Here is a 27437-nt window from a genome sequence, read left to right as displayed (position 1 = left end):
CGCGGGCAGTAACTGCCGACGATGACCGTAGTCGCAGGCAGTGCCTGCTGCCGGAGATGACCGTAGTCGCAGGCAGTGCCTGCTGCCGGAGATCACCGGAGTCGCAGGCAGTGCCTGCTGCCAGCGATGACCGTAGTCGCAGGCAGTGCCTGCTGCCGGAGATCACCGTAGTCGCAGGCAGTGCCTGCTGGCGATGACCGTAGTCGCAGGCAGTGCCTGCTGGCGATGACCGGAGTTGCGGGCAGTAGCTGCCGGCAATAGACGGAACCGTGGGTAGGAGCTGCCGGCGATGACCGGAGTTGCGGGCAGTGGCTGCCGGCAGAGACCAGAGTCGCGGGCAGTGGCTGCCGGCGATGGACGGAGCCGTGGGTAGGAGCTGCTGGCGATGGACGGAGTCGCGGGCAGTAGCTGACGGCGATGACCGGAATTGCGAGCAGTAGCTGACGGCGATGACCGGAGTTGCGGGCAGTAGCTGACGGCGATGACCGGAGTTGCGCGGGCAGTAACTGCCGACGATGACCGGAGTCGCAGGCAGTGCCTGCTGGCGATGCCCGTAGTCGAAGGCAGTGCCTGCTGCCGGCGATGACCGTAGTCGCAGGCAGTGCCTGCTGCCGGCGATGACCGTAGTCGCAGGCAGTGCCTGCTGCCGGCGATGACCGTAGTCGCAGGCAGTGCCTGCTGCCGGCGATGACCGTAGTCGCAGGCAGTGCCTGCTGCCGGCAGAGACCAGAGTCGCGAGCAGTGGCTGCCGGCGATGGACGGAGCCGTGGGTAGGAGCTGCTGGCGATGGACGGAATCGCGGGCAGTAGCTGACGGCGATGACCGGAATTGCGAGCAGTAGCTGACGGCGATGACCGGAGTTGCGGGCAGTGCCTGCTGCCGGCGATGACCGTAGTCGCAGGCAGTGCCTGCTGGCGATGACCGTAGTCACAGGCAGTGCCTGCTGCCGGAGATGACCGTAGTCGCAGGCAGTGCCTGCTGCCGGAGATGACCGTAGTCGCAGGCAGTGCCTGCTGGCGATGACCGTAGTCACAAGCAGTGCCTGCTGCCGGCGATGACCGCAGTCGCAGGCAGTGCCTGCTGGCGACGACCGGGGTCGCGGTCAGTAGCTTCTGGCGATGGCCGGGGTAGCGGGCGGTAGCTGCCGCCAGAATACAAACTGCGGCCCGCAGACTAAATGTCACTGCTGGATAACACTCTGGCAATAGTTGTTGTCGAGGCGGCGTAAGTGGAGCTGGTGTACGAAGTACGCGCGAAGTTATTTGCACCGATGAACGAGACGCGGAGCTAGAGTACCTGCCGCTAGCACCCAGCTACTGCTGAGTATTCTGGACCTGCACAGAGCACCCGTACCGGAAACGAGGCATAGCACAAAAACTTAGCGGAAGCGGTGCAGCACACAAAATCCATATATATACCCATAGTAGAGGCTTGCAACAGAGCAGATGAAATTTAAGAGTAAGGTGATCTTCTGCTCCGAGGCAGAGATTGCCGCAATTGTAAATGTATGAAATGACTAAAGTAGCTTACGCGACAGTCATAGGTAGTCTGGTCAAAAGACAGCGAATTGGAGGTGGCAGAGGCGATTGGAAGTGGCCACTGATCACTGCACCAGTTCCTGTTACCAAGCAGTTTCTCACATTATAATCTTTAACTTCTTCAGTAAGGCTTTTAGCGAGCTTAACCTAGTTTTGCACTTATTTTATTGTATTTCATTAGTACTTATACACATGTTACTGTTGATTACTTAAGAGCGTTATGTTAGAGAAAACTGCATTATCTAAAAATCATAGCTACTTAAATAAATTATTATTCCAGATACAACTTTGGCGAACCAAGCATTTTGTTACTTTAGTATTTATATACTGCGCACTGCTTACATCTTCGTCCTTATTATGATCCTGCATTCTTCGGCATAAGTGAGCGTGGGGATATATATACTCCACGCTCACTTATACCAAAAAATGTTCTGGACAGCTCTGTGTAGAGGACAGTTGTTGGTGGGTAGCCACTCGCAGATTTCATAGAAACAGAGGGCACTCGTCGAGCAGCAAGCAGTTCAATCGGCCGTTGACAAGAGAAGATGCAGTCGCGAGAGCAGCCGTCCTGTAAGTCTGCCAAAACAACTGGCGGCATCGCATGGGCAGCTCAAATAGCAGAGCCTTTACGGCCGTGTACGCAGTGTTGGTTATTGAGGTCGGATTTACTTGATTACCTGGCGATAAAAGTAGCCAAAGTTACGACCACACACATTCATGCGTTGTACTGGAATGGAATAAGTCATATTTTCCAATATTTGTAGAACTAATACAACTAAAGCTTTCGCTCTAAATAATAATCTCATAAGCAATATACCAAAAATTTACTTTTGAGACATGTTAAAAAATAAAAAACACTCCATGAACAGAAAATAATAGACTAGCATTTCGCTCGAATAAAACCAAAAATTTAAAAAGCATATCAATTCTAAATAAAGAATAGATCTCACAAACACCACCGCGTGCTACGTCGCTCGCAGCGATTGAATTCGCGAGTCTGGCAAAGGAACAGCCGCAGCACAGGTGCGTCGGGAGTGCTGCAGTTGATGCCAACAGAGCTGCATCGTACAGTACACACACAGCTTGGGGAGATTTGCTTGCTTGGATCTGTTTTGCTTTACGCTGGTAATGGCTGTAATATGATGTACAACACACACGACATTCGTAAAGAAACAGTAGATATATCAAGGCAAGCTTGCAAGGCCGAAAGTAATAAATGTAACATTTCATCTTCACAAACTTACGCATAAAATCTTAATTAGCGCATAATACAATATACACAACGCATAATGTTGTACATACACAACATGCGATTTACCTTTATACATTATTTTTTTATTGGCTCATATAATATCACAAAGATATAAGGATTTTTAGATTATTATATTAAAGTACCATGCAAGTACCTCTTACAGCTTGTTAAGAAAGATGACGGTGTAACAAGTAAATATATACTGGAAAAAAAGAAGTTTTAAATCGTATATAAATTCCTTTGATGGGAACGACTGTATCGGTAAAATTTCTTTGACACATTCCCATACACATTCCATTGTACGTTTTTTAACAATTTTCATACAATTTAGCGCCACCTGCAGACAATTAACTGACGTATTAAGTTTCAAGGGCAGAAAGCCCAGTAATATTTTTTTTAATATAACCTTTGCAATTCTGTCCAAATTTTCCAACATATAATTGCTTTTTATCACAAAGATATACTTACAAAAACATTTTATACAATTAAGCTAAAATTAAAATCTCATTGTATCCGTTCTAACCATAGTAATGAATCAAAATACATGTTTGTTCACTTTAAATCCTTGTTCGTTGTTGAATATACTTCAATTTCATTCATATATGTTATTTTAATATTGCATGTTAAATTATAAGACTTGTATAAATATACCTAAAAACTTGATCTGAAAACAATTTGGTAAAATCCAAAATTGGGAGTTCTATGAATTAAGATTGCTTGGGTGCTCTATTTTCAGTATTTTATAATTCCTCTTTTTTATAGTTCTAGAAGTCCGTGTGGTATGTGCAAAGTTCTTATGTTTGCATTTTATAGAATGCAGTGTAGGATAGAAAATCCTAGAAATAATTTGCAGGAAAACTTGATATAATCAACATTCCAAACCTGAATAAATTATTACAATAAAATTTATAAATGACCCCAAAGGTCATCAACACAATGAGAAATCAAATATATTAGCATTTTACTAATTCTACAAAATAAATACAAAGTAATCAATTGTATATACATGCAATTTGTCTATATTCAAAGGCGAAAAGATATTTACCTCTTCATCAGCAGTTATGTTCTATCCATTAAAATTGTCAGTTATGTCAAAAGTTGGTGCTCCTAATTCAGTCAGTATTATTTTTGCAATTATCAAGGAAATGTGTTAGGGGTTCAATGAAGTTGGGGTTCTAACCCTTGCTGTTCCCGAATGGGGTTGTGGTGAAGATAATAAATAAATTTCATTTTGTAATGTCCTAGAGTCCATTTTTCGAAAATATTTCACAAAAATAATGTTTAATCCCATGGTGTCCATGTACTGTTACATGTATTTCAAAATCCATTTAACTCGCCATATTCCAGCAAGATAAACTAGTTTTTATAAAACCTAAATGATGTGATTGATTGGTGTACTCAGATTGATTGAACTTCTTTGGAAAGATGGATAAAAATGTACCTGAAATACAATGATGTGCACAACCATTGATGTCTTGAAGTCCTGAACTCAAGAAATGCAGATTAGGTCTCTTGCTCTTCATTATTGTACTTATCAAGGAAATTAGCTTTTACATGGCACATTATCTTCATTGTTAAAGTTATAATGTTACCCTTTCAAAGCATATTATTATTTGAACATCATTTACTCTTTGAAGTTATGTCAGCAATGATATTGTTCCAATGTGGTTAATAAACCTCTATTATATCATGGCTTCATCAGACGACGTAAAATCCCTTGTTCTGGCTGTATTTTGAATGGTGATTGGTTGAGACACCAGCGAGAAGTGCAACTAAATTAAAAGATGTTACCAGGAGAAAATCCACATACTGTGATAAAATGTGTTACTCATTCCATGCACATTGATCTCCAATTATAGATGCATTGTCATCTCCTAATATAAGCAATCTTCTAACTTTAGATCCACTAATAAAAGCTTTAGTTTGATACCACAACTCCAGAATTTTGATACAGATTTTCCCGAAATTTAAATTACTAGCTTGCCTTGCGATATGCTGTAATGAATTGGTTAAACAAAAAGCCAAACACAGAGTAGTTTCTACATCTCAATATGGCAAAATTAATAAGAAAAAAATATATGTAAAGAATTAGGTATAAAAATCTATAGACGAAACCTATTGTTACCTGTGCAATGGGAGAACAGTGCTGTAGGATATTGCATATTTGTCATTATTGCTTAGTAATGCAGTCGTACATCAATAAAACTCCATTCATCAATAAAAAAATTGCTAACTTTTTACAAGCAGGTTGCTCAAACTAGCCCATATTACTTTCAGCAACTTCGAACATTCCACAATCCCAAGCAATAGCAAGTACCACGATACGCATATTGTCAAGAGATGAACTATTTGGCCACCACTCATTACTTCACATTCTACATATAAGATTAGCTAGATACCTATGTGATCTGAAAGAACAAATTTTGTAGGAATGGTAGCATGCATGGGTTTAATTTAATATAGCTGAAAAATTAGCTCATACCAACCCCTTGGACTAGACAAAGATTTGCAATAGTCATCAAAATAACATACCGTTCTGTTATTTCCCATGCTTTTGTGTAAAATATACCGAACATGTATAATTTATATTGTAATACATTATCCACAGTATATAACTTAAGATATATTTCATCTTTCATACGTATTTCGATATAGTTGATAATGTCTAACACATCATAAACTAAAATTTTAGGTATTTCCTAACTGCTGCCGACATTAGGCATCAAACTAATAATTTTCCTATTTGTAATCACCAGGGATTAAATTATCGCGTCATATATACTTCCATATTGTTTTTGTATAAAATTAATTAGGAACAATAAATCAGCTTAATCTGTAAATTTAAAATAATTAGTTCCCCCCCACCCCACCGTTGTACCACACGAGTTTGAAAAGTATTCCGAAATTCAAGTCATAATTTCTTAATGTGTTAAACTCCACATTTGGTATATTGTTGCACTTACCATTGGAATATGCAACTTAGATCTATGAAGATTTTATTAATTCAGCTTATATTTTGCTTATTATATTTAGCTTTTTCATTATATTATGACTTATCTGTTTATGGAGATAGTGCATTCTTTTGCGGTGTGCAGTAGACGACCTTTCTTACGAAGGCTGCAAGTTGCTTTCATGTATAAATTAGTTCGTCACGAGTCACCGCCACCGTAACAGCTGTGAAATTTACATTTACAAATAAGTTTCTATTGCATTTCTGCAACTGTTGAGTAAATCGCGCACGAAAATTCCCTACGATACTTACCATTTAAACTACAAGCCCTTGTCCAATCCTAAACCATGGCCATTTTACCTATACCTTTATATTTGACAATATTCATTCAAATCTTAAAGTCCCGGAAATAGATCAGCCCACAGTCACATTGTTAAATATCTATTTTGTATTATTTTTAAATTTAGTTTAAGTCTAAGTAACTTCATTTCATAAATGCAATTTGCAAATAATAAAAATCAATATACTTTTCGCTTCACCTGTAAGGGTTGTGTTAAAACCGTAGTACCATTATCCCATTTCTATTTCTGCTTTTTCCTTTATTTACTATCTTCTGGGAGCCACGTTAAAGTTTCAAATAAAAAATAAACCTGTATGGATTTAATATTATTGCACAACATTTGCAATTTGTTGACATTGATACAATCAGTATAGAAAATCATTGTTAGCCTCAGCTTGCATTTGCATGAATAACAATGACTCACCGTAAGTACCGCTTCATGTTTATTTTCTTATGCCGATATCAATTCTAAACATCCGTCATACGCAAGTAAGCACACCTCGTTCAAGTAGAGACGCAGGCGTTGTTGTGCGCGTATCCAATCCCAATGCGGCCTGCTCTGGCAGCAGCGGCAGTTGTGACATCTGGGATTTAAGAAATAGCACACACGACGGCCTGCATACAGGCCTACACATTGTTAAATGATGAAACGATTGCTCAATTCCCTAGCTTTACCTATGGGCTGATAACCGGGACTGAGTGCGCGTGACCTTTAGCATGTGGCAGTTCCGAATGTCGCCACGACATCCGGCGACCTCGTTATCGGCAGCGGTAGCGGCTGTGTCTCTGCAGACAGCTCTCATAAGCTTGTAACTCGTCTGCATCGCAACTGCACGTCTTCACGAAGAGATGGCGATGACTCATGGAATAATACATGTTGGGTGAAATTACAATATGTAGAGAAAATAAAATTCAATACGACAAATTTTCATCAAATACTCTTTTATTTTCATACTTAAACATATGTTACAATTTTGTATTCAATATGAATAAAAACAAATTCCAATTTATTATTGAATTAAAAAAAATTGAAATATTTACAATTAATTAACAAATTAACTAAATATAAATGCATGATACCGTTACAAACCCATTTTGTAGCCAGCAGCGGCCACGCCCCATGCGGCAACAAGATGGCGGCCGTCGAATGCAGACCCACGCGAAACGCAATGGGACTGTAATTTAGAAAACATCCTACATATATCACAGATTCTAATACTGTACTTTACCTCTTATATCTAATTTAGGACTGGTTTGACATTATCTAGTTCCTTGAAAAAGCTATCTAAACCGCTGAGATCATTCTTCCATATATTATCGATTTTTTCTTGTTGCTGCCTCGCGACTTCCTCTTCCTTATTGCACAATCCAAGATCAGCTTGCATTTGTGCCCACTTTCTAGCACGTTCTCTTTGTTTCGTAACAAGTTCATTTTCCGCACGTAACAAGGAATTACTCAAAATGGCGATTATTCTTAGGTCACGTTTTCTCTTTGTCTTTGCATTTACTGATTTACATTTAAATTTGCGAACCCAATTAGATAGGGACTCTGTTTTACTTTCACAAAAATCAACAACAGATTTTTCTTTTACGGCGTAGCCCATTTTTATATATGAGGCTTTCTAAAATATTGTGGATGATACAATATTACACACCTGAATCCGAACAGGCGGCTGACTGCCAGCACTTCACTACACTTCACAGACAAACGCTCTTTACCACGACGAAATTGAAAATGAACGGAAATTTCCAACATGGCCGGTTTTATACCCGACGCCCTTTGCGGTCGATAACTGCGTAGTTTGCCATCAAGATGGCGGCGTACTAGTGAAACCAGTGTTGCTAGCAAGATCTACGAAACTTCCTTGCAACTGTTTTGTTAGTATTTAAATGATTTTTCGCACATAACTTCAACTGCAATTGTTTCAATGTAGTACTGTTTATTTTAACTTTATGCTTAGTTAAATGTTTAATTAAACGAAAAAATTGTTTTAGTTTCTGCAAAACTACTTTAGACTAAACTTAAACACGTAACTTAACCCGACTGACATGAAGGTTCTTTCGAATTCACGTAAGTATTTTTATGTGTGTGGATTTATTAATTTCATTGTAACCGTAGCCTAAACATATATTACATGTACTGAATTACTTTTCCATTGAATTATACATCACTGTCTTAGTCTCCGAAAGTTCCATAAAATCTCCCGAAAATTGTGATAGATGTCGAGAGTGAACACATCGAACTGATTTCGTTTAGATTCGAGAAAAGAATGGCGTTATGCATCATGAATGACGATCAATACTTAATAAAAATTGAAACTTATATAGACACAAACTAATGGCTTTTTATTCTCTTACATTTGCCATAAAATTACATTTTAGTACATTTTGCTAGTTATTCCTTGATTTAGGATTAGTAAACGGTATTTCGTTTAATTTATCATACGTTCAGTTTCACGTTTGTGCGTCAGGGGTTCCCTGGTTCTCCGTAAAATCAACGTTTGTCTATAAATTATAATTTTACTTGGTTAGATACACATATTATATTATAATATTAAACATTCAAAACAAATGCCACATGAAAGCATTATTTTGATGAGATAAATTAAGTTTTGAGCAATAAGCCACAAAACTATGAACACTTTACCTTGGGTGTTTTAACATTCAGAAAACCTTTATTCGCATTCTTTATTTTCTTTTGAAATAAATTACCGAAATGTGAATCATTCTTCATTGTATTATACTGTAGAGGACGATGAGTCGATCGTCGTTAAAAAGACCATGAAATTGAATATAATCCTTATGTCAAAGGAGTTAGAACCAAAATTCCAAGACACATTGAATATAAAAATGGCCGTGGACGCTGCGCCAGGTGACGTCACCCCTCTAGAGTCACGTTCACATGATCGATATAGCGTACAGACAAAGGGGAAAAAACCACGCGCAACGCAGCTGCGCATATTCCGCATAACGAACTTGCTTGGCTTCTTGTCCTCCATTTTAACGAAAAAATTATTTTGTTCGTTAAAATGGCGGAACGAATACAATGCAGTTATTGATATTAGCATAACCAAATTTTACAAAATTTTACTATAGAATATAATTTAAGAAAAATGAAAGAATGTTTTGGACTATTTCTAAATATCTATATATACATATATATATTAGCTACGTACCTTACCTATTAGTATTCGGTTTTGTAAAACGGCTCTAACCAAATGTTTATAATACAGTCATAATGCTTGGCAAGAGCAAATGCTAATTTAGTTGAAATTAAGACCACTGCCACGCCCTTAAAATAACCTATAATGACTTTCCTGGTATTTCCGGGAGATAAGCTGGGTATTCCTGTTTTAGAATATTCGAACGATACGTAGGTTTAAACAAAACTAAAGTGGTTTCAGTTGAAATATCATATAGTTAAAAATATTTTTCGTCTTATGTTTAAGCGGTATAAATTATACGCAATTAAATATGCACCTACGCAGAAGTTTTGCTGATAACCCACTTACGCGTGTTATTTATATAAGTCTGCCCTATCATTTCTTGTAAAATTCGTAAACAAGCTGGAAACGAACTACGTTATACATACAAATACACCTGAGTCACGGTCAAGTAAGATAATTGGCAAAACTAAAACGATGTATGAAATAAGGAATCATTTAAACAGGTTAAAATATTGACAGTTAAACCGTTATCAGAACTAGGTACCAATTTTACACAATTATAATATTTTAAAACAATAATGTTTAGACTGCCATATTATAAATATGAGATAAGTGTCCGTCGCCATCAAACTACTGCTTTTCTAGCCGCCTTGAAAATGGAGGTTATCAATTCGTTTGTTTTTATTTTTCACTAACGGTTTGCCTAGATTTAGTTTTTGCAAATTAACTAAAGTGCTGTTCAAGTAACGATTAAACGACTAAATTCTGAAGCCAAATTTTCACACGTTTTTAAAATTTCCTTATAACAAATACCATTATTGGATATTTAGAAGAATAGTAGCTACGTATAAGTCACGGGGAGATCACTATAGTAAATTAACACTATCTTCATGTATTTGTCTTTTATTTTAAGGAAAGGAGAAAGGGGAAAAATGAGTTTTTCAGTTGGTTTTGTATTTTTTTTAATAAATAGAAATCAATTTATATCATAACATTATTACTATTTTGGTTAAAAATCTATCTCAGGAACCATATAGCAAATCTAATTTTAGTTAAAAACTTTTTGGATTTCATTTGCTACGTCGTCGCGTGAGACATAATCAGTTTCTGAAACAAAACAAAATATTAAATATTTTTTTCAATAACAACAGTTATTTTTATTCTAATCAATCAAAACAAAACGTTAAAATGTTTATTTCACGGAAGTGTTTAAAATTCTACGAAGATGTAATTGCTAATGGGTTTGTCCTAATCCTTAATAATTTTAAATTAATGGGTTTTTCACTAAAGGTAATTAAAATGTGTTGTGGTGAATGTTATGAATAAATTCTAACTAAAAATGAAAACAAAGAGATTATTAACAATTAATTTAGCAACGACAAATTGTTACCTTTGTGTATTTTCAAGAAACGGACACAAAAAAAATATCGTTAAATCGATGTTGACAAAAAATTACCTTTTCATTATAGTAGAGTGAGCATTATTTAAAGATATTCCGTTCTCTGGGAATAATAAATCATATAATAGTGGGTTTCAAGATCTCCAAAGATACGTCTTTGAATTTAATTATCTTTATATATAAACTAATACTATTATAATATTACAAATTTGAAAGTTTATATAGATGAATGTTTGTTAGAAGGAATTTTTAAAATACCGCAATGGATCTCGATGCGTTATGGTATAGATGTAGATAGTCTGGAAGAACTCATAGGTTAAATACTAATTAAGTTTTTAATTCTGTTTCTAGTTTATGGAGATGTTTCACAACTCGCTTATTCAGATCCGACTGCAATAATATGCCATGAGAAAATTTAATTTTAATGTGTATTGTCGTAGTTAATTTTGATGGTATAGTTATAGTTAAGTTAGTCATCACTATACATCCTCACTGAGGGGTTCAAAGCCTATCCTAAGTGAGGGGTTGAATTCCCACATATTTTTGAAACTCTTCTCAGATATATGCAGGTTGCATCACGATGATTTCCGTACACAGTAAGAATATCAGATAAATGTACATATGTATTGCAGATTACAAGTCAAGTGTTTAACTCCAGAGCCACCAACACTCTTAGTTATTCTAGTACTTTGAGATATTATTAGTAAGAATCCTTTGGCGCGAATGGCACGCTTTCGTTACCAAGTCAATTGTCAGATTGATTAGTGAGGGGACTCAAACATTGATATTTTAATAAAGCTAGTGTTGCGCCGATACACCGGCGCAGTGTCGGATTTCCTTCCTAACTGTGCTTACTTTGATGGGATGAAATGCGTTGGTGAGCTGCAGTCCGAGACTTCTGACCAGCACGAGAGGTGCGACGTCCAAGCTGTACAGTCTGTAGAGCGCGTCTATAGCCATCTGTGTAGGCACGTTGTGACGCTGCCGGACACTCTCGTAGCTTTGTAACCAGCTGTGGTGCGCTGTTATCAACAAATCTTATTAATAAATGCGAATGTTTGAATTTATGGATGGATGTTAGAAGGTATCTGAAGATCTCTGCATGCTGCTGCTTGGATCTCACTGAAATTTGGCATAAACGTAAAACATGAATGGAAGGACACATAGGCCAGTTAAGTGATATTTCTGCTGTGAAAACTCAGGGTAAATGGTAGCGATACATACAAATATCTAAGCCGGTGTACAAGGCGTCTGCTAACAAATCTGTCAGGTCTTTGACGTCGCCGAAGCCAAGGTTGACACCCTGACCTGCCAGAGGGTGAACGCGATGCGCCGCGTCACTGCAAACATAACGACAAACATGTAAAAATTTATTCATTCAATTCAGCAATAAAAGTGTAGAATTTGCTGACCAAGTAAGAATTTACATATAGACTAGCGGACCCGACAGACGTTGTCTAGTCTACACGTCTTTAATTTGAAACTGACTGAAAAAATTTGACACTGCGTTGGTAGCGCCGTCTGTCGGATCCAATGTAAAACATTCCAAAATCAACAACTAATAATAAATTAAAAATTAATAAAAAAAAACATTGTCCAGCGGACAAAATTGTGACTCTAAACCATTCCCAGATCCCCTTGAACACACACAAAAAATTTCATCAAAATCGGTCCAGTCGTTTGAGAGAAGTTCAGTGACATACACACTCACAGAAGAATTATATATATAAAGATTTAAAAGAATTCGAATATCTATATGTAATATCTAAAAAAATTGCTTTTGTTACGGGTAATCCAAATTCAATGCCAAAATTAAAGATAGCTGATACATGGAGTAATTTAGAATGCATTGTTTTTTAATCTAAGCTAACGAAGTCGCGTAATGACTAGTTAAAATGTACTTTATATGTTTGATCATTGTCAATTGTACTCAGGTAAACAAAGGACTAATAGAAGATTTTTTATGAGATCACATATAAAAGCAAATATTTTTATTATAAACGGTATTGTCTGTATGTTTGTGCTCTTCGCATTTCTAAACTAATTATCATACGATAATTAATCTTTAATATTAAATACGGATAATTTGAATGCAAAGTGTTACTATAGGAACAAAACTTTAGGGTCTGGATTAACTGCGAGATCATGGTTTCTGATATCTGGATTCTCCTTCTCATATCATACTAACCCTACTAGTACAACACCAGGCGCGATGTACTTGGTGCTATGCCCGAATGCGAAGGGGAATGCGGCGCGGGAGGCGGGTACAATAGCACGCACTGAGGGCGGGAGCTGCCGCTCCGCACCGTCGGGCAAGCCAGCACGTCGCAGCATCCCGCCCACCCACATTGTGCACGCGTCCACAGTACTGCGACGCGGGTACTGCTTCCACTGCAAAATCGTTTTATAAATAAAGAGGGAAACCATCGGACGTTAACATATGGCTCCATCCTTTCATAGTTGAACATGGTTCGAACAAAGCGATTTGAGTCATCGTTCCTCATGCACACAGCAAAAGACTGGAATAAGTTGCCAGCGTCAGTGTTTCCGTCTAGCTATAACGTGGGTACCTTCAAGCTTAGGGTATTTACTAAGCTAGTGCGTACCATCTTTCGATCAAATAGCCACTTACTCTCAAGTGGGTTTTTGGTTTATATAAAAAAAATGTAAAAGAAAAAAGGAATAATGCCTCAGATGTTCTTTGACTATTCAACATGTATCAAAAAAATCAAACTGTAATTTAAGTCTTGTTGGAATTAGGTTAAAAGTGTAGTTGACAACCTAACCTAATAACAGTACATAGGATTCTGGTAGGTAGTATTAAATTTACATCGTAAACCGTAAGACTTTTATATAACACGCAAATGACCAAATAAGTCGTTTTTAATAACACTCTTACCATAGCGTCGTTGAGAGCATCAACGAACTGTTCGTCGGGCAGTTTGACGAGCTCTTTGGCATGCGCATGCGTCGTGGACCACACCAACGAGCTGCGCTTCGAGTCAAGCGGTAGGAACGCCACAGGTCCTGTCGGTAGAAATCGTTGCCAAGCTGTTGTGTTTTCTGTTTCCTGAAATTTGGGAACATATTTTGTAGATACATTATATTTTTAAAAGTGTTAAGGAGAAGTTAACAGTTAATTTTTATTGAGGGAAGAATTGGAAACATGACTTAAACAATCTCTGAAATACATAACTAAAGGCAGAACAATGTCAATTACAGTTGCGTACTACAAGATGAGTATGGTATAATAGAGAAGTAATGTTTGGTATGATTCGATAGTTATACCTCGGCCAAATGTAAGGTAGCCACGATCCCCATCTGGTCATAGTTCCACGACAGGTACTGCACGCCCATCGCTTTGCGAACCGCTGAATTTGCACCGTCCGCACCTATCTGAAACGTAAAACAATAACAATGATAACATTGTAAGAATTTTTACCAAAATATAATCTGGGTGCGAGGAAGTCCTAACTGTTTGCAGATTGAGGTTTTTATAGCAAACTATAAACACATGATGTTTAGAAAGATCCCATTATTTCATATTTCTATGCGTCGCATTCTTTGCCAAAAGATCGTCGGTATATTGGATCGTTGCCCTATTTCCAGGAGTTGATAAGTATAAATATTGCTGATTAGCGTTATATCGCGGAAAGTAAATTTCAATTTGCTAGAATCTTTTTTAAGATACCTAACATTGGTACAACAGAGTACAAAAGAAAGTCAAAGTAAAGTAAACACAATGCGGTCGGTGTATTTCCCAGAAAATGTTAGGATTATGCACTTATACCTTTTAAAAACGCGCTGGCAACTAATAATAAGAGTACGAACAATACAATCTCAGGTAAAGAGATACGAAGCCGAGTTATGTTTTGAAATTCTTCTAACGGTTTGAATAGACAATGATTCGTATGCGTAAATAAAAAATCTGTTAATACTATTTCAATAATATTGTTTTTTTTTTTACTAGAATCTGTTGTCTAGAGTAATACAAAGCCTAAAATTAGTCTTTAATCACAAATTTTATGGAAGATATTTAGTTTCTACGAATCTTTTAAGGTGCAATGTATCATAAATTAAGTATTGGGTTCGATTTCTATTTGGGCTAAAAAAAAATTATACACTAGTTTTATTTATAGTCTGATTCATATCCAGTTATTATCGTACTTAGATTCGTATCGTACAAGAAATGCAATTGCTAGTATGTGTTTGTTACAAAGAATTAGGGCTATTCTATTTATACGTTAATTCAATCGCTTGCAGAACAAAATGCTCCGGATAAACCACGCCTCCTTATGATATGGTTTACCTAAAATCAGATTCGTATATTTACGTGTACTTGCAATGTATTTGTATATATTCGTAGCGGCCGGCCGAGGCGATATTTTGCAGTGGTTAAGTGCTTCCCGACAATGTTGCTTGCTTGACCGTTGCCCGCGCTTTGGTACCGTGAAACAGTGATTTTTGGAATTACCAAAACTAATTGTTTAATATTTTTGTTCAATTTAACTATACTAAGGGTCAGTGTTTGTGCGAGACAAGTGAAAAATTTCAAATTTGCAATTTACTCATAATAATGTACTCAGATTTGGTGTTTACAGTTTTTTAAACGTTTAAAACGACTCCACTAAGGCTAGTTGCTTTATTACAAGGAAATGAACTTTTTCTATCGAATATAATATGTTTAATTGTTCTATTATAGTCAATATTATTGGGTTTGAATATGATGGCTTCTTTTTAGTTTTTTAGAGTTGTCAACGCTGAGCCAAATTACATTAATCTTGGTGATTGAAATAAATGCAATGAACTCAAAATTCCATTAATTTCCGTCCATTTAATAATTACCTTTTCAAAAGTCACAACGTTTTGTGATATTACTTTTTCATTTATCTAGTAGATACAGTGAAGTCTAGAATCTAGATTATGACGTGGAAATATTACCTGGAGTTTAAAATAGATAGTTGAAAACGAAAAGGTGTTTTATAATAGACGTTTCATTGGAATTCTCTACTGTTTTGTTATTATAAAGATTCCTTTGGTAGATCGCGTCCGGACTATTCCTGTACTGTATGATTGCTAAATAAATTCATTTATGAAATTAGGTTAAATTATGTAAACTTATAAATTTAATCTCGAGCGATTTATAATCATAAGACCTTGATGAAAGTAATATTTAAATGGGTTGAGGTGTGAATAAAAAATATTAATCTTCACTCTTATAATAAAAAAGCAGAAGTTAGGTATTTTGTGAAGTTAGTTAATTTTCTAAGTTAAAATTCTTGGCTTAAATAAAATAGAATTACTTATTGACACTATTAAAATTGTGAAATGGTTACTAAGGGAGCTTTAAGTGTAGATTGAGGGTAGATGAACTGCAATACTTTGCTGCTATAACCTTCAAACAACTGCAGTAGTTAATTACTAAAAGAATATTTTCCTTGTCTTTGGTCACCTCTCAGGGTGATTAAGAAAACACAGGACAAAAATATCGAAGCAATGAGTTATTTGTTATTTTGGTAATTTCCATTGAAATTCTCCTCTGTTTGGATAACGTCAACTAAATATGACATCTTAATGTATATTGCGAAAGGATTGGAGCATGTTTGTTTTCTCGCGTTATTTATTTCTTTAATCTCGTCAGTGACTCAGTGGTTTGTGAAATTTTCATATCTGTGAAATAGATCAATGGTGGAAAGAATAAAGTGCAAGTTATGTTGTGCGACCCGGGTGTCGACGCTTCACAGGTAAGGACGCACTAAAAACCTTTAAACAGTTTATTTATAACATAAAGAGGCAAACGATCGAGCGGTCATCTGAAATCTTGAATGAATGAAAATAGCGAAACGACCGTTGCCCAAAGACACCCGCGGTTGCAAAACCGCTGCCTACCTTTAATCGACGGAGGAGGGGATCCACAGGAAAATAATATTTATCCTTCCCATGCAACCGTTCATCCGGAAAATCCACTTCCTATCCTTTACATATACGAAAAAGGGTGAAAAGGGAAAGAGCACAAAAATTAGGCCTCCGCTACCACACTCAATAGACGAAACGCAGAAATTCTTCCACGTCTGTCTTCTGTGTGTTTTTGGTATTGCACCGGCTTAACCAATTCCTGCGACGATGTTAAAGCGGGCTCTATCACTGTTAAAAAAGTGTGTTAGGTGGTAAAAGCAATTATAAATGGCAGATACGGTGCTCAACTGGTGTAATATCACGACCACATAGAAGATAGGCGGGAAGTGGAAGTGGAAGACGCCTTTATTCTTATGAATGTGGTAATTTGATGAGCTCTCGGAAATCTTTACAAACATTTCGATAATGTAGATGAACAATCAAAGAAATTCTGATTAACACCACGCTTTTATATTTTCTTGAAAACGAATTAACGTCGATTTAGATTGTTCAGATGAAACCTTGAAATTCCGAAATGATTGAAGTAAAAATAAACAATATAATTTTGTCGCATTATTACATTTTCCTTTTCAGAATTAACAAAGTTAAGCTAAGATAACACTGAGCATAAATTTTTAATTTCTCTAACACATTCTAGTATTGGTCTATTATATTCGGAGACAAATTTTAGTTATTCGAAGTACACAAGAAGTTCTATTTTCACGACAATAACTAGAGTGTGGCGTGCTATGTGACGACATTGGCACTAGGAGCAAGCCAGATGCTCCTACTTTGTTAATAATGTTTGCTTTCTAATTGTTAGGCTATTCAGTCCTAGACTGCATCATTTTTAATTTTACAATTTTTATTAAACTGAATTTATTTAATCGATGTTAAAAAGTAGTAAATAGGCAAGATAGGATAGAAAACAGGTCTTTATCGCTCTGAATGATATTGATATTAAAGAATTGCAATACCAAAACTACTACAGGCAACCTAAAATAGATTTCCATTAATCTACTATTTTATTCTTTGTTCAAATTAATGGCACATTTCTTGTGTATAGTGCGAAAATATATAAATATATATATATATATATATATATATATATATTTTCGCACTATACACAAGAAATGTGCCATTAATTTGAACAAAGATTAAAATAGTAGATTAATGGAAATCTATTTTAGGTTGCCTGTAGTAGTTTTGGTATTGCAATTCTTTACTCTAGCATATTTTGCAGCATTGTTTTGTAACAAGTCTAGCACCGCTAGCCGTGGGATAAACAAATTGCTGCGAAGGCAAAACAGTAATTTGCCTGTATTGAAATTTGGAGCAACAGAGCACGAAATTACACTGATTATGTTTACAAGACTACAGTGTACCAAATATTTACGTTACAGTTTTGGTCTAACTAAAACAATCAGTTATATGGTGTAGCGTCTAATAAAGATCTATACTTATAGCATTTATTGAAGTGGAGAATAATATAAAACGAAACAGTGCGCGTGCGCATATGTATGCAGGCTTGTAAAAGTTTGTAATAAGTAAAATGAACCTATGAATGATACTGTATTCATATATTCTCCAAATTATTATCCTTTTTCCCTATTTATCTGATTGGTAGTGAAATTTAATTGTTAGAAAAACGAGCATTCGTTATTTAATCACGACAAATATAGGTCAAAGAAAATTCTCAATGTTAGGCAAAGAATAACGTCAATTCGCACTGCCGATATATGCACAAAATAACATATTATGTGTATGTTTCGAGTCATGAGAATTGACTGTAAAGGTATATAAAGAAACATTACGAGTAAAGCTGCGTTATGCTACGAGTTTTCGATGATGTAGTGCGTGGGAGTTTTGACGCCGAAGTTTTCAATGCGGTGACATTTCCAGATTAAATGGAATAGATAAATAATAAAGACGTATATCGCGTCTTTATAACGTAAGAGATGACGAAAAAAAAGTTTAATTTGAAATTGCCGATGTGAGAGGCGCCTGCGCAGAAATATTCAGTCTAGTGTAGCGTGTAGGCGATCTTTATCAACTAGTCTTCATAATACACGTGATGCCGTCGAAAATTATAAAAAAGAACAGCAAAAGAAAAAAGGTTTAGGTTTTGTTTTTGATTAACTGTGTGTGTAAATGTGAGATTGAGTTTTGTGTGATAGAAAAATATGTATTTAAGATGTGTGTGTAATAGTTTTGTGAATTTTTCATTAATTTGTTATTGTTCTTTATAAAATAAGAAGAAGGATTTGTGTGATCTAAATATTTGTTTTAATCTTTATAACTTTACTCGTGTAATGCGAAATTAATAATTTAATTAAATTTTAAGACAATTCAGTTGGAGTGAATGGTAAAAAGAATAGCAGTTAAAAGAATACAAGAAGTAAAAGTTATTTCCGTATGTAACTGCTCAACTGACAAGTTAGTGGCATTACTAATTGATTATTGGAATAATACAAACATTACGCATTTTATATAAAAACAGATTATACGTAACCTTGATCCAATTATCAAATGTTTTTATTTTTATTCTTAAAAATCTATTAACGCTAAAGTATAGAGAAATAAAGAATGAGTACGTCATCGCTTTGCAATAAAGATATCTAAATATCCTGCGGAAAATCTAGAAATGTTAGTCAGACTTTTTCCTTGTATCCTTATATAAAAACACGATACGATCACGGCAGTTTTAGAATTTTATGTCTTAATGAAAATTGATTGCAACATCTCCCTTTTGGATTGATCTTTGTCTTTGTCTAATATTGTTTTCGACCTGCTTTCGAGATTAGAGGGTACAATCAGTGGGGCTTCTTAGTTTTTTTTTAATCAATTTGTAGTATAACATAGTAATATTTTGCAGTTATACCGCGAGGGAAGCGTGCGATGGCGCGGCGGCATGAGCGAGGTGGCCGAGGACTCGGACGACGGCGATCAGGCCTACATCTCCAGCGACGAATCAGTGCACGGAGTCGAACCAGTGGAGACATTTCGCGTCAAACCATCCAGGGATATATGGGAATTAGGTAACGACTATTTGAAATCAAAGCAAAATTGAATCAACAGCTTTAGAACAATTAAGAAAGACTGTAAATTACAAAATGTTTACTTTCAGAGGATATACTGAACGTGTTACGGCAACTGCCGAATACTGAGGAGTTGCTTACAATACTAGAGTCGGGGAACTATGACGATGTGATCAACTTTATAATGGAAACAAATCCAAAAGTCAGTATGAAGACAGCGATGCTTTGGGCATCTTGGCTTGGTAGAAGTTCGCTGCTGACGAGGCTACTAAAGCTAGGAGCAGACCCTAACAGCGCAGATGGTTCTGGAAGGTAAACTAAGTTTAATTAAATTATGGTATCACGAGGCGATAAAACACAAAAAGACATAAGTTCAACGATGAAGAAAGTGCGAATATGCCTGAATATTGTAAAATCGGTTATTGTTGTTGAAATTTTTACCAGAATAAGATATCTAACAGACAATGTTTGATTTCAGAACATGTTTACATTTGAGTTGTTTGGTGGCGAATGAAGAATGTGTTAAATTGTTACTGGACCACGGAGCCGACCCAAATAAATGGGATTCTCTGTGTGATAAAAAGGCGACACCGCTGCACTGTGCTGCAAGCGCTAAATGTTTGAAATGTGTCAAAGTGAGCAATGCATACTTTTAAAATTTGTACACGGATAACAAGGCGCGGTTTCAAGGAAATCCGTTTTCTGTTTAAATTCTTGATCAAAGTTATGTCTGTTTTGTCTCTAATATTCAGAATGTTATAGGTATTAATAAGTCACGGTGCAGATGTGAACGCGGGACTAAGCGATCGTTCTCCGTTGCATTACGCGGTAATGAGCGACGCGCCTGAGGTTGTTGGCGCACTTCTTGAAGCAGGCGCATGTCCTGACACTCCCCAGGTGCGTTTCACTTTACGATGACGTAAACTCTAAATTGATCGATAAACACGTGAGGAAAGGTTTCGTGGAATCAACGCCGGATACAGTTATGAATGAGGTGTACTGTTTTATGTGTGGCGTTCATGTACAAATTGTTTTTGTTTCCAACTTCGCTCATCATAAGAAATAAAAAATATGTCACCAAGTTAACGCTATACTCCTACAACCTTAGCCCCAAAAACAAGCTTTAGAGTGCTGACACATTGGTTATAGAACCAATCATCATACACCGCTTGCCACGTTTCTTTTCACACATTATAAAGTAAACTACAAGGCGATACAGCTAAAATGACGTAAATCATAACATTTTAGGTGTTCACGGAGACTCCTCTCCACGTGGCGGCGTCTTTAGGTTCGGATTCGTGTATGAAGCTACTTTTAGACGCGGGTGCTGACGTGAGGGCGGCACTGGGGCCCGGCAGGACGACTGCTCTACACCTGGCGGCCGTGGATGGACATGCGGAATGCGCGAGACTGCTGTTAGACCACGGGGCGTACATAGACTGTCCCAACTCCAGAGGGCAGACATCTTTGCACCTTGGTAATAACCTTTATGATAATAGATAAATTTGAGCTTCGGACACCGAAGATAAATGTCACTAAGGAATTCAGAATGAAGGTGTCATTAAAGTGGTCGTTGATATCTTTTTTGATTGGATATAACATGGCCTTAGTTTTAATTTCAAACCATAAAACAATGTATTTTAATAATCGTCATGTTTTACAGCTGCATTAGCACAATCAATTGAGGTGGTGGAACTGCTGGTTGGCAGACGAGCTGACGTGAAGGCGAGGGACATAGATGGTCGTACACCATTACATGGGTCGATCGTGCGAGGCGCACGCGCTTGTGATGTGGCACGTCTCCTTCTCTCCGTGGGGGCGGATCCCAACGCACCGGATAATTTTGGATACACCCCCCTACATATTGCTGCGTTGAACGAGTTCTCAGCATGTGTTTTGTTATTATTAGGTAAGAAATTCTATATTTTTAAAACACACTTAAATTAAGTTGAATATGGATGTTTGAGATTAAGATTTAAATATAAAATGTTCATATCAATGATTCCAAAAACTACGTTAGTTTGCTACAAGATTCACTTCTAAATTTATGTTTGCTTTAACGTAACAATACATTACAATTTCATAACATATATATTGAATCGGTTGCACATTAAATGGAATATTAAGCGTTTCAGGGAGTTTCATATGTTTCATGTTCATATTTGAAGCATTTGATGGTAACAACATGGCGAACACTGCTTTACTTTGTTTAGACTAACTCATTTCACAATTATCGATTTCAGCGTAGCTGGCAACTGTGTTTATTGATATTAGATCTTAAATCGCTCATTTAATAACATCACATGCAAGTGCGCGGTTTGTTCCTAATAGAGGAACATTACTTGATCCCAAAATAAGCGTTCGTCATTTCAATTTAGAACTAGGCATTTTATCGCAAATTAGCTCGTAATGTTTCATACTTGCCTTCGTATCAACTTTGAAGACTATCTGATGGGTTTTCTTCTTCAGATAGGAATAAATTCAGTCTTGTATATTATTAATTAAAATAAACTATTCTTTGATCTTAGATTACGGTGGCGACGTGACATTACGTACAAACGGCGGTGTGTCAGCGTTATCGTTCATAGTACGTAGGGTACCTGACGTGGTGCCAAGATATCTGAGGAAGTTTGATGACGCGGTACATGTCAGCGAGCATGAGCTGGGCGATGTTGACTGTGAATTTACTATTGACTTCAGGCCACTAGTGCCGTGTTTATCACGAGGGGAGGCTGAACTGCTACTGGCTTTTATAGAGGCAAGTAGCTTTCATTTGTTTATTAGCATATTATCCAAAAATAATTGTCTCTGGGTACGCTAAAGAAAGTTAAATGGAGTGCTACCGCAGAGAAGAGCTCAGATCGAGCGAGTAACACGTCTCACGTCTAAACCAAAAACGCTTTACGTTAAAACGATAATTAAAAACAAAACAATCTTTTGGTATCTATTTATAGTTAAAATTTGATGTTATTTTCAGGTCGGTCATAAAGACGTTCTCAAACACCCGGTCGCGGAGACATTCTTGTTTTTAAAATGGCGACGAATAAGAAAATTCTTCGTGTTGAGTTTCGTGTACCACGCGCTGTTTATAACTCTCTACAGCGTCTACATATTACGTGAGTAATCTCTGTTAAAGTCGGAACATACTGTGGCTATTGTGAATTCACGAAAATAGAAGTCGACGAAACAGAAAATAAACCAAACAAATCATGCTAATTTGCTTCGGCGGCTGGCATATTAAACGGGATGTTTAATTCATATTTCAGAAAATATTTATATATTAAAAATAGCAAGACGTAATCCTATAATTAGTAACGGTTTTAGCTCTGCTAGCGCCCTGGACGAGATTCCTCCGATGTCTACTTTTTTACCAAATCTGTGGCGCGGGGGGATTTCCAGAGTTATGTGAGACTGTAATTTATATGCATGTGGAGCCCCTTTCTGACCACCGCCCTGGATCACGTAACTTCGGCTGACTCTAAAACCGCCACTGCTTAAATTAATAAGCAAGGAAAACGTAGAAAGATTAGAGAGACAACTGATGTTGACTACAAACAACAATAGACTGTGAATTTAATTTTTTTTTTCAATAAAATTATTTCTCTTACAAATATTTGGTATTAAAATTGTTTTTTCAGAAATATTTTTGTGCGAAGACGTGACCTGTGCCGTGCCCTCGTATCTGCGGCCGGTGCAATATCTGATCCTACTTCTAAATCTATGTTTCATGTGTAAAGAACTGTTCCAAGCTTGTCTTGATTATTCCGCGTACATTCGACAATGGGAGAATTGGTTACAAATATTAATTATTATAGGAGTATTTCTATGTACGGTGAGTCAAACGAATTTGTAAACTCTTAGGTATAAAGCTAATTGCGAAAGATTACTAATAAATGTTTCTTAAAGCGAGAATCATAATGTAAGCGTACTTGAACTTAACAACTTTAGTAAAAGTGCATTCACAAAATTAAAAAAATTTGAGATTCAAATCATATTGTCGATGAAAACTTGTGTAGTTTGTTACTGGGATGAACTTTTTTAAGGTTTAGTCTATCGTTTTTTAATATTTTAGGTGCCGACTTGGTACATGGAGGATGGGGTGGCGAAGAGCACATCTAATTGGCAGCACGACGTAGCGGCCATAACTATATTCTTCTGTTGGCTTGAGCTAATGATGATCATCGGCCGTTTCCCTACATTCGGATTATACGTGCAAATGTTTACTACAGGTAATAATTTAAAATGTGTCGCTAAAAAAAACAAAATAAATCTCCGAGTAAAAAATATTAAAAGTGATATAATATCCATTATCTTTTCTTTTCAGTGACGGTAAATTTCGCGACATTTCTTCTCGCCTACAGTTGCCTATTAATAGCATTCGGTCTGGCATTCAGCGTGCTCTTTAGCAACTACCCTGCCTTTCATCTACCAGCAGGTCTGGTGAAGACCGTCATGATGATGTCAGGAGAACTGGAGTATGAGGATATATTCTACAACGGCAACGGCACCGATTTCGAAATACATTATCCGTTCACTGCTCATGGAATGTTCTTGATATTTGTTGTACTAGTCACTGTTATATTGACGAATTTGCTTGTTGGTTTGGCTGTCAGTGACATACAGGTAATGTTTTTCTCTTTATACTTATGGCTTTTAATCCTACCAGTTATAAATAAGAATTTATTACCCACAGCATTATACAAGGAGTATTTTTTCGGCCATATTTATTATATCTAAAATGCTCTATAAATAAAGTTCAAAACACCAATGACTTCGGGTAGATAATCCTAGATTTATGGATCTTTAATCATTGATCGGTGCTTAAACTAATAGTCTTAAAGTGTTTTTATAATTTTCATGTACTAAAATCTATGTTTTCTTATCAGGCATTACAAGAAAGCGCCGGTCTGGATAGATTAGTGCGTCAGACTCAATTAGTAGCACATCTGGAGAGTATGCTGTTCAGTCCTTTGCTGACGTGCGCGCCAAAACAATTGCTGGCTGTTTTGCGATGGGGGGCGCTGCTAACTGCAACCCACTTACGGACACTCAACATACGACCCAATGACCCTAGAGAAAACAGGGTAACGTACTTGCTAACAATACTCTTTTTGACAATAATCAATCAGTAATAGCTAAATTAGATTTGCGTTCTGACTGCTGAAACATTTAAATACATTTACTTGAGATGACACGCCGCAAAGAAAACTAGTTAAAATCGATTTCGTGTAATGATTCGGTGTAAAGATAACTAAATAACTTTGGATTAATTTCAATATACAATATTCTTTACGTAGAAAACATTATGGTTTAGGTATAAAGTAGGCTGATTTTACATGAGTAGGATAAGTTCAGGGAGGTGATAGAATTTTTTATCTTTTTAGAATCACAGAACACTGCAATTAGATATCCTTTGATTTGATGCCTGAGATTAATATATTTTCATTTTTTATACAGATACCAAAGGAGCTAATATCATCGATTTATAAAATGGTAGCCAGTCGTCACAGTACTAAAAAGAGTATAAGGAGAAATAATAACTACGAATGTCGTATACGTAGATGTAAAGAAGACGAAGACGTAGAAAGACAAGTGGTGAAAAGAAAGAGTAATTTATTCGACCAGTTTTCGTTAGAGAATCAACAAGTTGAACGAAGGAAGAAGACTTCTACAACCGTGGAAAGAAACAGACCAATGTCATTCACAATTAATGCAATACAAGAAATATGTATGGTTGATATTAAAACTCAACTTGCCGATTTAACAAAGAAAATTAATAAGTTAGTCGAAAGTACAGAATCACGTTTAGCAGCTATAGAAAATAAATTGGATAACAGATAAAGTTTTACAGTTGCCCAAACATATGCATTTGCAGATGCATTGCCTACTTACATAGTCATGTACTTTACTTTAATCGACAAAGGAGGGGATGCACATATAATTGATAGTTAATTTTTCTGTGCCAACCCTCCTAAGCCAAAACCATCTCCGTACCCTTCTTTCTTTGTAAGAAAAGTATAGGAAGGGTATCATAAAAATTTGGCAACCAGAATGCATCACATAAAATGCGGAATTTCTGCCAGTTCATGCCTGTCTTCTATGTAAACACTGGTTGAGCTATGGATTCATGTAATAGATGTTATTGCGAGCTCTACCACAGTTAGATTATTTATAACCATGTTGTGTATTAGATATATAATTTGATAATAATATTGTAAATATATTGTAGTACAATTAACTGTTAAAATATATACAGTTTATATACATCTATGTTATTTATTTTATTAGCACATTAAATACTATCCAATTCTCAATAATACCTTCCCACAATCCCAAAGAATCACAGTGTCACTTTTATTTTACTAATTTTTTATAGGTATGACTCAAATATATATATATTTTTTTTATAGGAGAAAGGGGCAAACGAGCGATGAATCGCCTAATATTATTTGAAATAAGAACATTATTTAAAGCTGTAACATGTTAATTTATATTTATTTAAAGCTGTAGCTTGCATGTCTACAGTTGAGAATGTAACTCTACTACCAATTTTATTTCATTATGATTAAATATTATTTAACAATGACAAAACAATTTTGGTTGAAAATTTGTCATAGAAACTTTTTTTTATATTATATAAGCTTGCATTTGATCACAATCCTACTTGATGTTAAGTAATAAATATGTGCCAAAATATATATTATATGGTGATAGTTTGCTATTTATTATATGATGAATTCAATTATTTTACTTACCAATAACTGGCACTTGTAGATATCTCCATTACTCATTTTAACAATACTTTCTGAATTTTCACTTTGTGGTAATTCATAACCAGCAATTTTTGCTCCATATACAATTTCCACATTCTTAACAGCTGAGCTCTTCAATTCCTTGTCAATTGCGTTCAGCAAAACATCATTTTCAACTATGTAGGCCACATCATCATCAAGTACGTCAGAACTGCTGAATGATATTAATGCATCTGAACATGCATCCCAAACCTGGAATATAGAACAAAATGGGGTTTTATTGTAATATAAAGTGTTTTAAGTTAACAAATTACAACTATTTAACTATGTCTCAATGGATATGACAACTGAGCAGTCTTTGTGCTATTTTAGACTGTTATCTATATCTGTTTTAAATTTCATCCAGATTCATTACACCATTTTTGAGGAATATGATAACAAACATCCATACACCCATTAAATTTTTCCAACCCAAGGTTTCTTTATAACCAATTAAATATAACACTTATGATTATGAAGAGGTACACTTACATTAGGATTACATTCTAGGTTACAAATGATAAAATAAATTTAGTACCTGCATGTATCGGACTGGTTGAAGTCGCATTTTTTCTACATGCTCCCAAACTTGCAGTGACTTCATTAAAGATTTTGTATTTTGATTCAATGCTACCACTCTATTACTGTACTCTTGTTTCAGTTCAAATTTTTGACTAGGACTACCCTCAAGTAATAATACTTTCAAGTTTGAAAGTAAAGCCTTCTTACCTATAAAATATTAGCCCATATTACTATCGGAAATGGCATAAAAGGTTTAATATTAAGTTGATATTTATACAAACCCATTGCACATGCTAAAGTACATCCAACCATGCCACCGCCAGCAATTATAACATCGTAGCTTCCTTTTATGTTTGCATTTTGCGATGAACTAAATTTTCGTAAGGAAATAATGGATCTTATATTCCTTTTTAACATAGTGGTTGGATAAAACCAACAATTAACAAACGCTTTGCTGTTTCGCAACATTTTTATGATAATTTGTGTATTTTTTGGTAATGTTAGCTTGAAATATGTTTACATACTTCTTATACGTTTATTTTTTC

The 27437-nt window shown here is 36.2% G+C and overlaps 3 protein-coding genes across 17 annotated transcripts in view; 1 reads left to right on the top strand and 2 right to left on the bottom strand.

Moving 5' to 3' along the window:
* LOC106120026 (mucin-5AC) overlaps positions 1-7839 on the bottom strand; it is an 11283-nt gene extending 3444 nt beyond the window's left edge. For 2 of the 11 annotated variants that reach the window (XM_013315185.1, XM_013315188.1), the window contains exons 1-5: positions 7736-7839; positions 1881-7255; positions 1531-1618; positions 874-1077; positions 244-710 (exon numbers count right to left, since the gene is read on the bottom strand). In XM_013315185.1, coding sequence (XP_013170639.1) covers positions 244-710; positions 874-1077; positions 1531-1541 — 682 coding nt within the window. In that variant the 5' untranslated portion in view covers positions 1542-1618; positions 1881-7255; positions 7736-7839. Of the gene's footprint in view, positions 1-6; positions 217-243; positions 711-856; positions 1187-1530; positions 1619-1880; positions 7256-7735 lie in introns of those variants that run through there. The other 9 variants (XM_013315187.1, XM_013315189.1, XM_013315186.1 and 6 more) reach the window with 9 other exon arrangements.
* A 2353-nt stretch (positions 7840-10192) lies between these two features.
* Positions 10193-27431, bottom strand: Coq6 (ubiquinone biosynthesis protein COQ6, mitochondrial). The gene is made up of 9 exons (XM_013315495.1): positions 27174-27431; positions 26909-27099; positions 26335-26583; positions 13935-14042; positions 13546-13716; positions 12835-13037; positions 11871-11986; positions 11502-11668; positions 10193-10354 (listed from the first exon to the last, which is right to left on the bottom strand). The coding sequence occupies exons 1-9, from the start codon at positions 27358-27360 to the stop codon at positions 10325-10327; spliced, it is 1422 nt and encodes a 473-aa protein (XP_013170949.1). The 5' UTR covers positions 27361-27431; the 3' UTR covers positions 10193-10324.
* Positions 14839-25754, top strand: pyx (transient receptor potential channel pyrexia). 5 transcript variants are annotated; one of them, XM_013315494.1, is made up of 15 exons: positions 14839-15090; positions 16288-16390; positions 19417-19579; positions 19669-19891; positions 20058-20214; positions 20342-20476; positions 20828-21056; positions 21243-21488; positions 22108-22337; positions 22557-22695; positions 23218-23411; positions 23652-23808; positions 23904-24202; positions 24466-24663; positions 25037-25754. In XM_013315494.1, the coding sequence occupies exons 2-15, from the start codon at positions 16358-16360 to the stop codon at positions 25418-25420; spliced, it is 2787 nt and encodes a 928-aa protein (XP_013170948.1). In that variant the 5' UTR covers positions 14839-15090; positions 16288-16357; the 3' UTR covers positions 25421-25754. The 5 variants fall into 5 exon arrangements, with proteins under 5 accessions (XP_013170948.1, XP_013170945.1, XP_013170947.1 ...); XM_013315491.1 differs by having other exon boundaries at positions 16237-16390; XM_013315493.1 differs by having other exon boundaries at positions 14839-15166; positions 16237-16390.
* Positions 27432-27437: the final 6 nt, after the last annotated feature.

The sequence above is a fragment of the Papilio xuthus genome, unplaced genomic scaffold, assembly GCF_000836235.2.
Source record: "Papilio xuthus unplaced genomic scaffold, Pxut_1.1 DF826961.1, whole genome shotgun sequence".
In the NCBI taxonomy this organism is placed as follows: Eukaryota; Metazoa; Arthropoda; class Insecta; order Lepidoptera; family Papilionidae; genus Papilio; species Papilio xuthus.
The sequence above is the reverse complement of the archived record's forward strand: the minus strand, read 5'-3'. Positions and strand labels throughout refer to the sequence as shown.

Bases quoted from the DNA above. Each gene is read 5' to 3' on its own strand.
- pyx (XM_013315490.1), top strand. From the start codon at position 18,616: ATGCCGTCGAAAATTATAAAAAAGAACAGCAAAAGAAAAAAG. The intron at 20,215-20,341 runs GTGAGCAATGCA...AGAATGTTATAG, and splicing joins AATGTTTGAAATGTGTCAAA to GTATTAATAAGTCACGGTGC. The intron at 23,809-23,903 runs GTAATAATTTAA...TTTTCTTTTCAG, and splicing joins CGTGCAAATGTTTACTACAG to TGACGGTAAATTTCGCGACA.
- Coq6 (XM_013315495.1), bottom strand. From the start codon at position 27,360: ATGTTGCGAAACAGCAAAGCGTTTGTTAATTGTTGGTTTTATCCAACC. The intron at 13,038-13,545 runs GTAAGAGTGTTA...ACGATTTTGCAG, and splicing joins ATGCTCTCAACGACGCTATG to TGGAAGCAGTACCCGCGTCG. The intron at 10,355-11,501 runs GTAAGCACAGTT...GTTTTGTTTCAG, and splicing joins ACGCATTTCATCCCATCAAA to AAACTGATTATGTCTCACGC.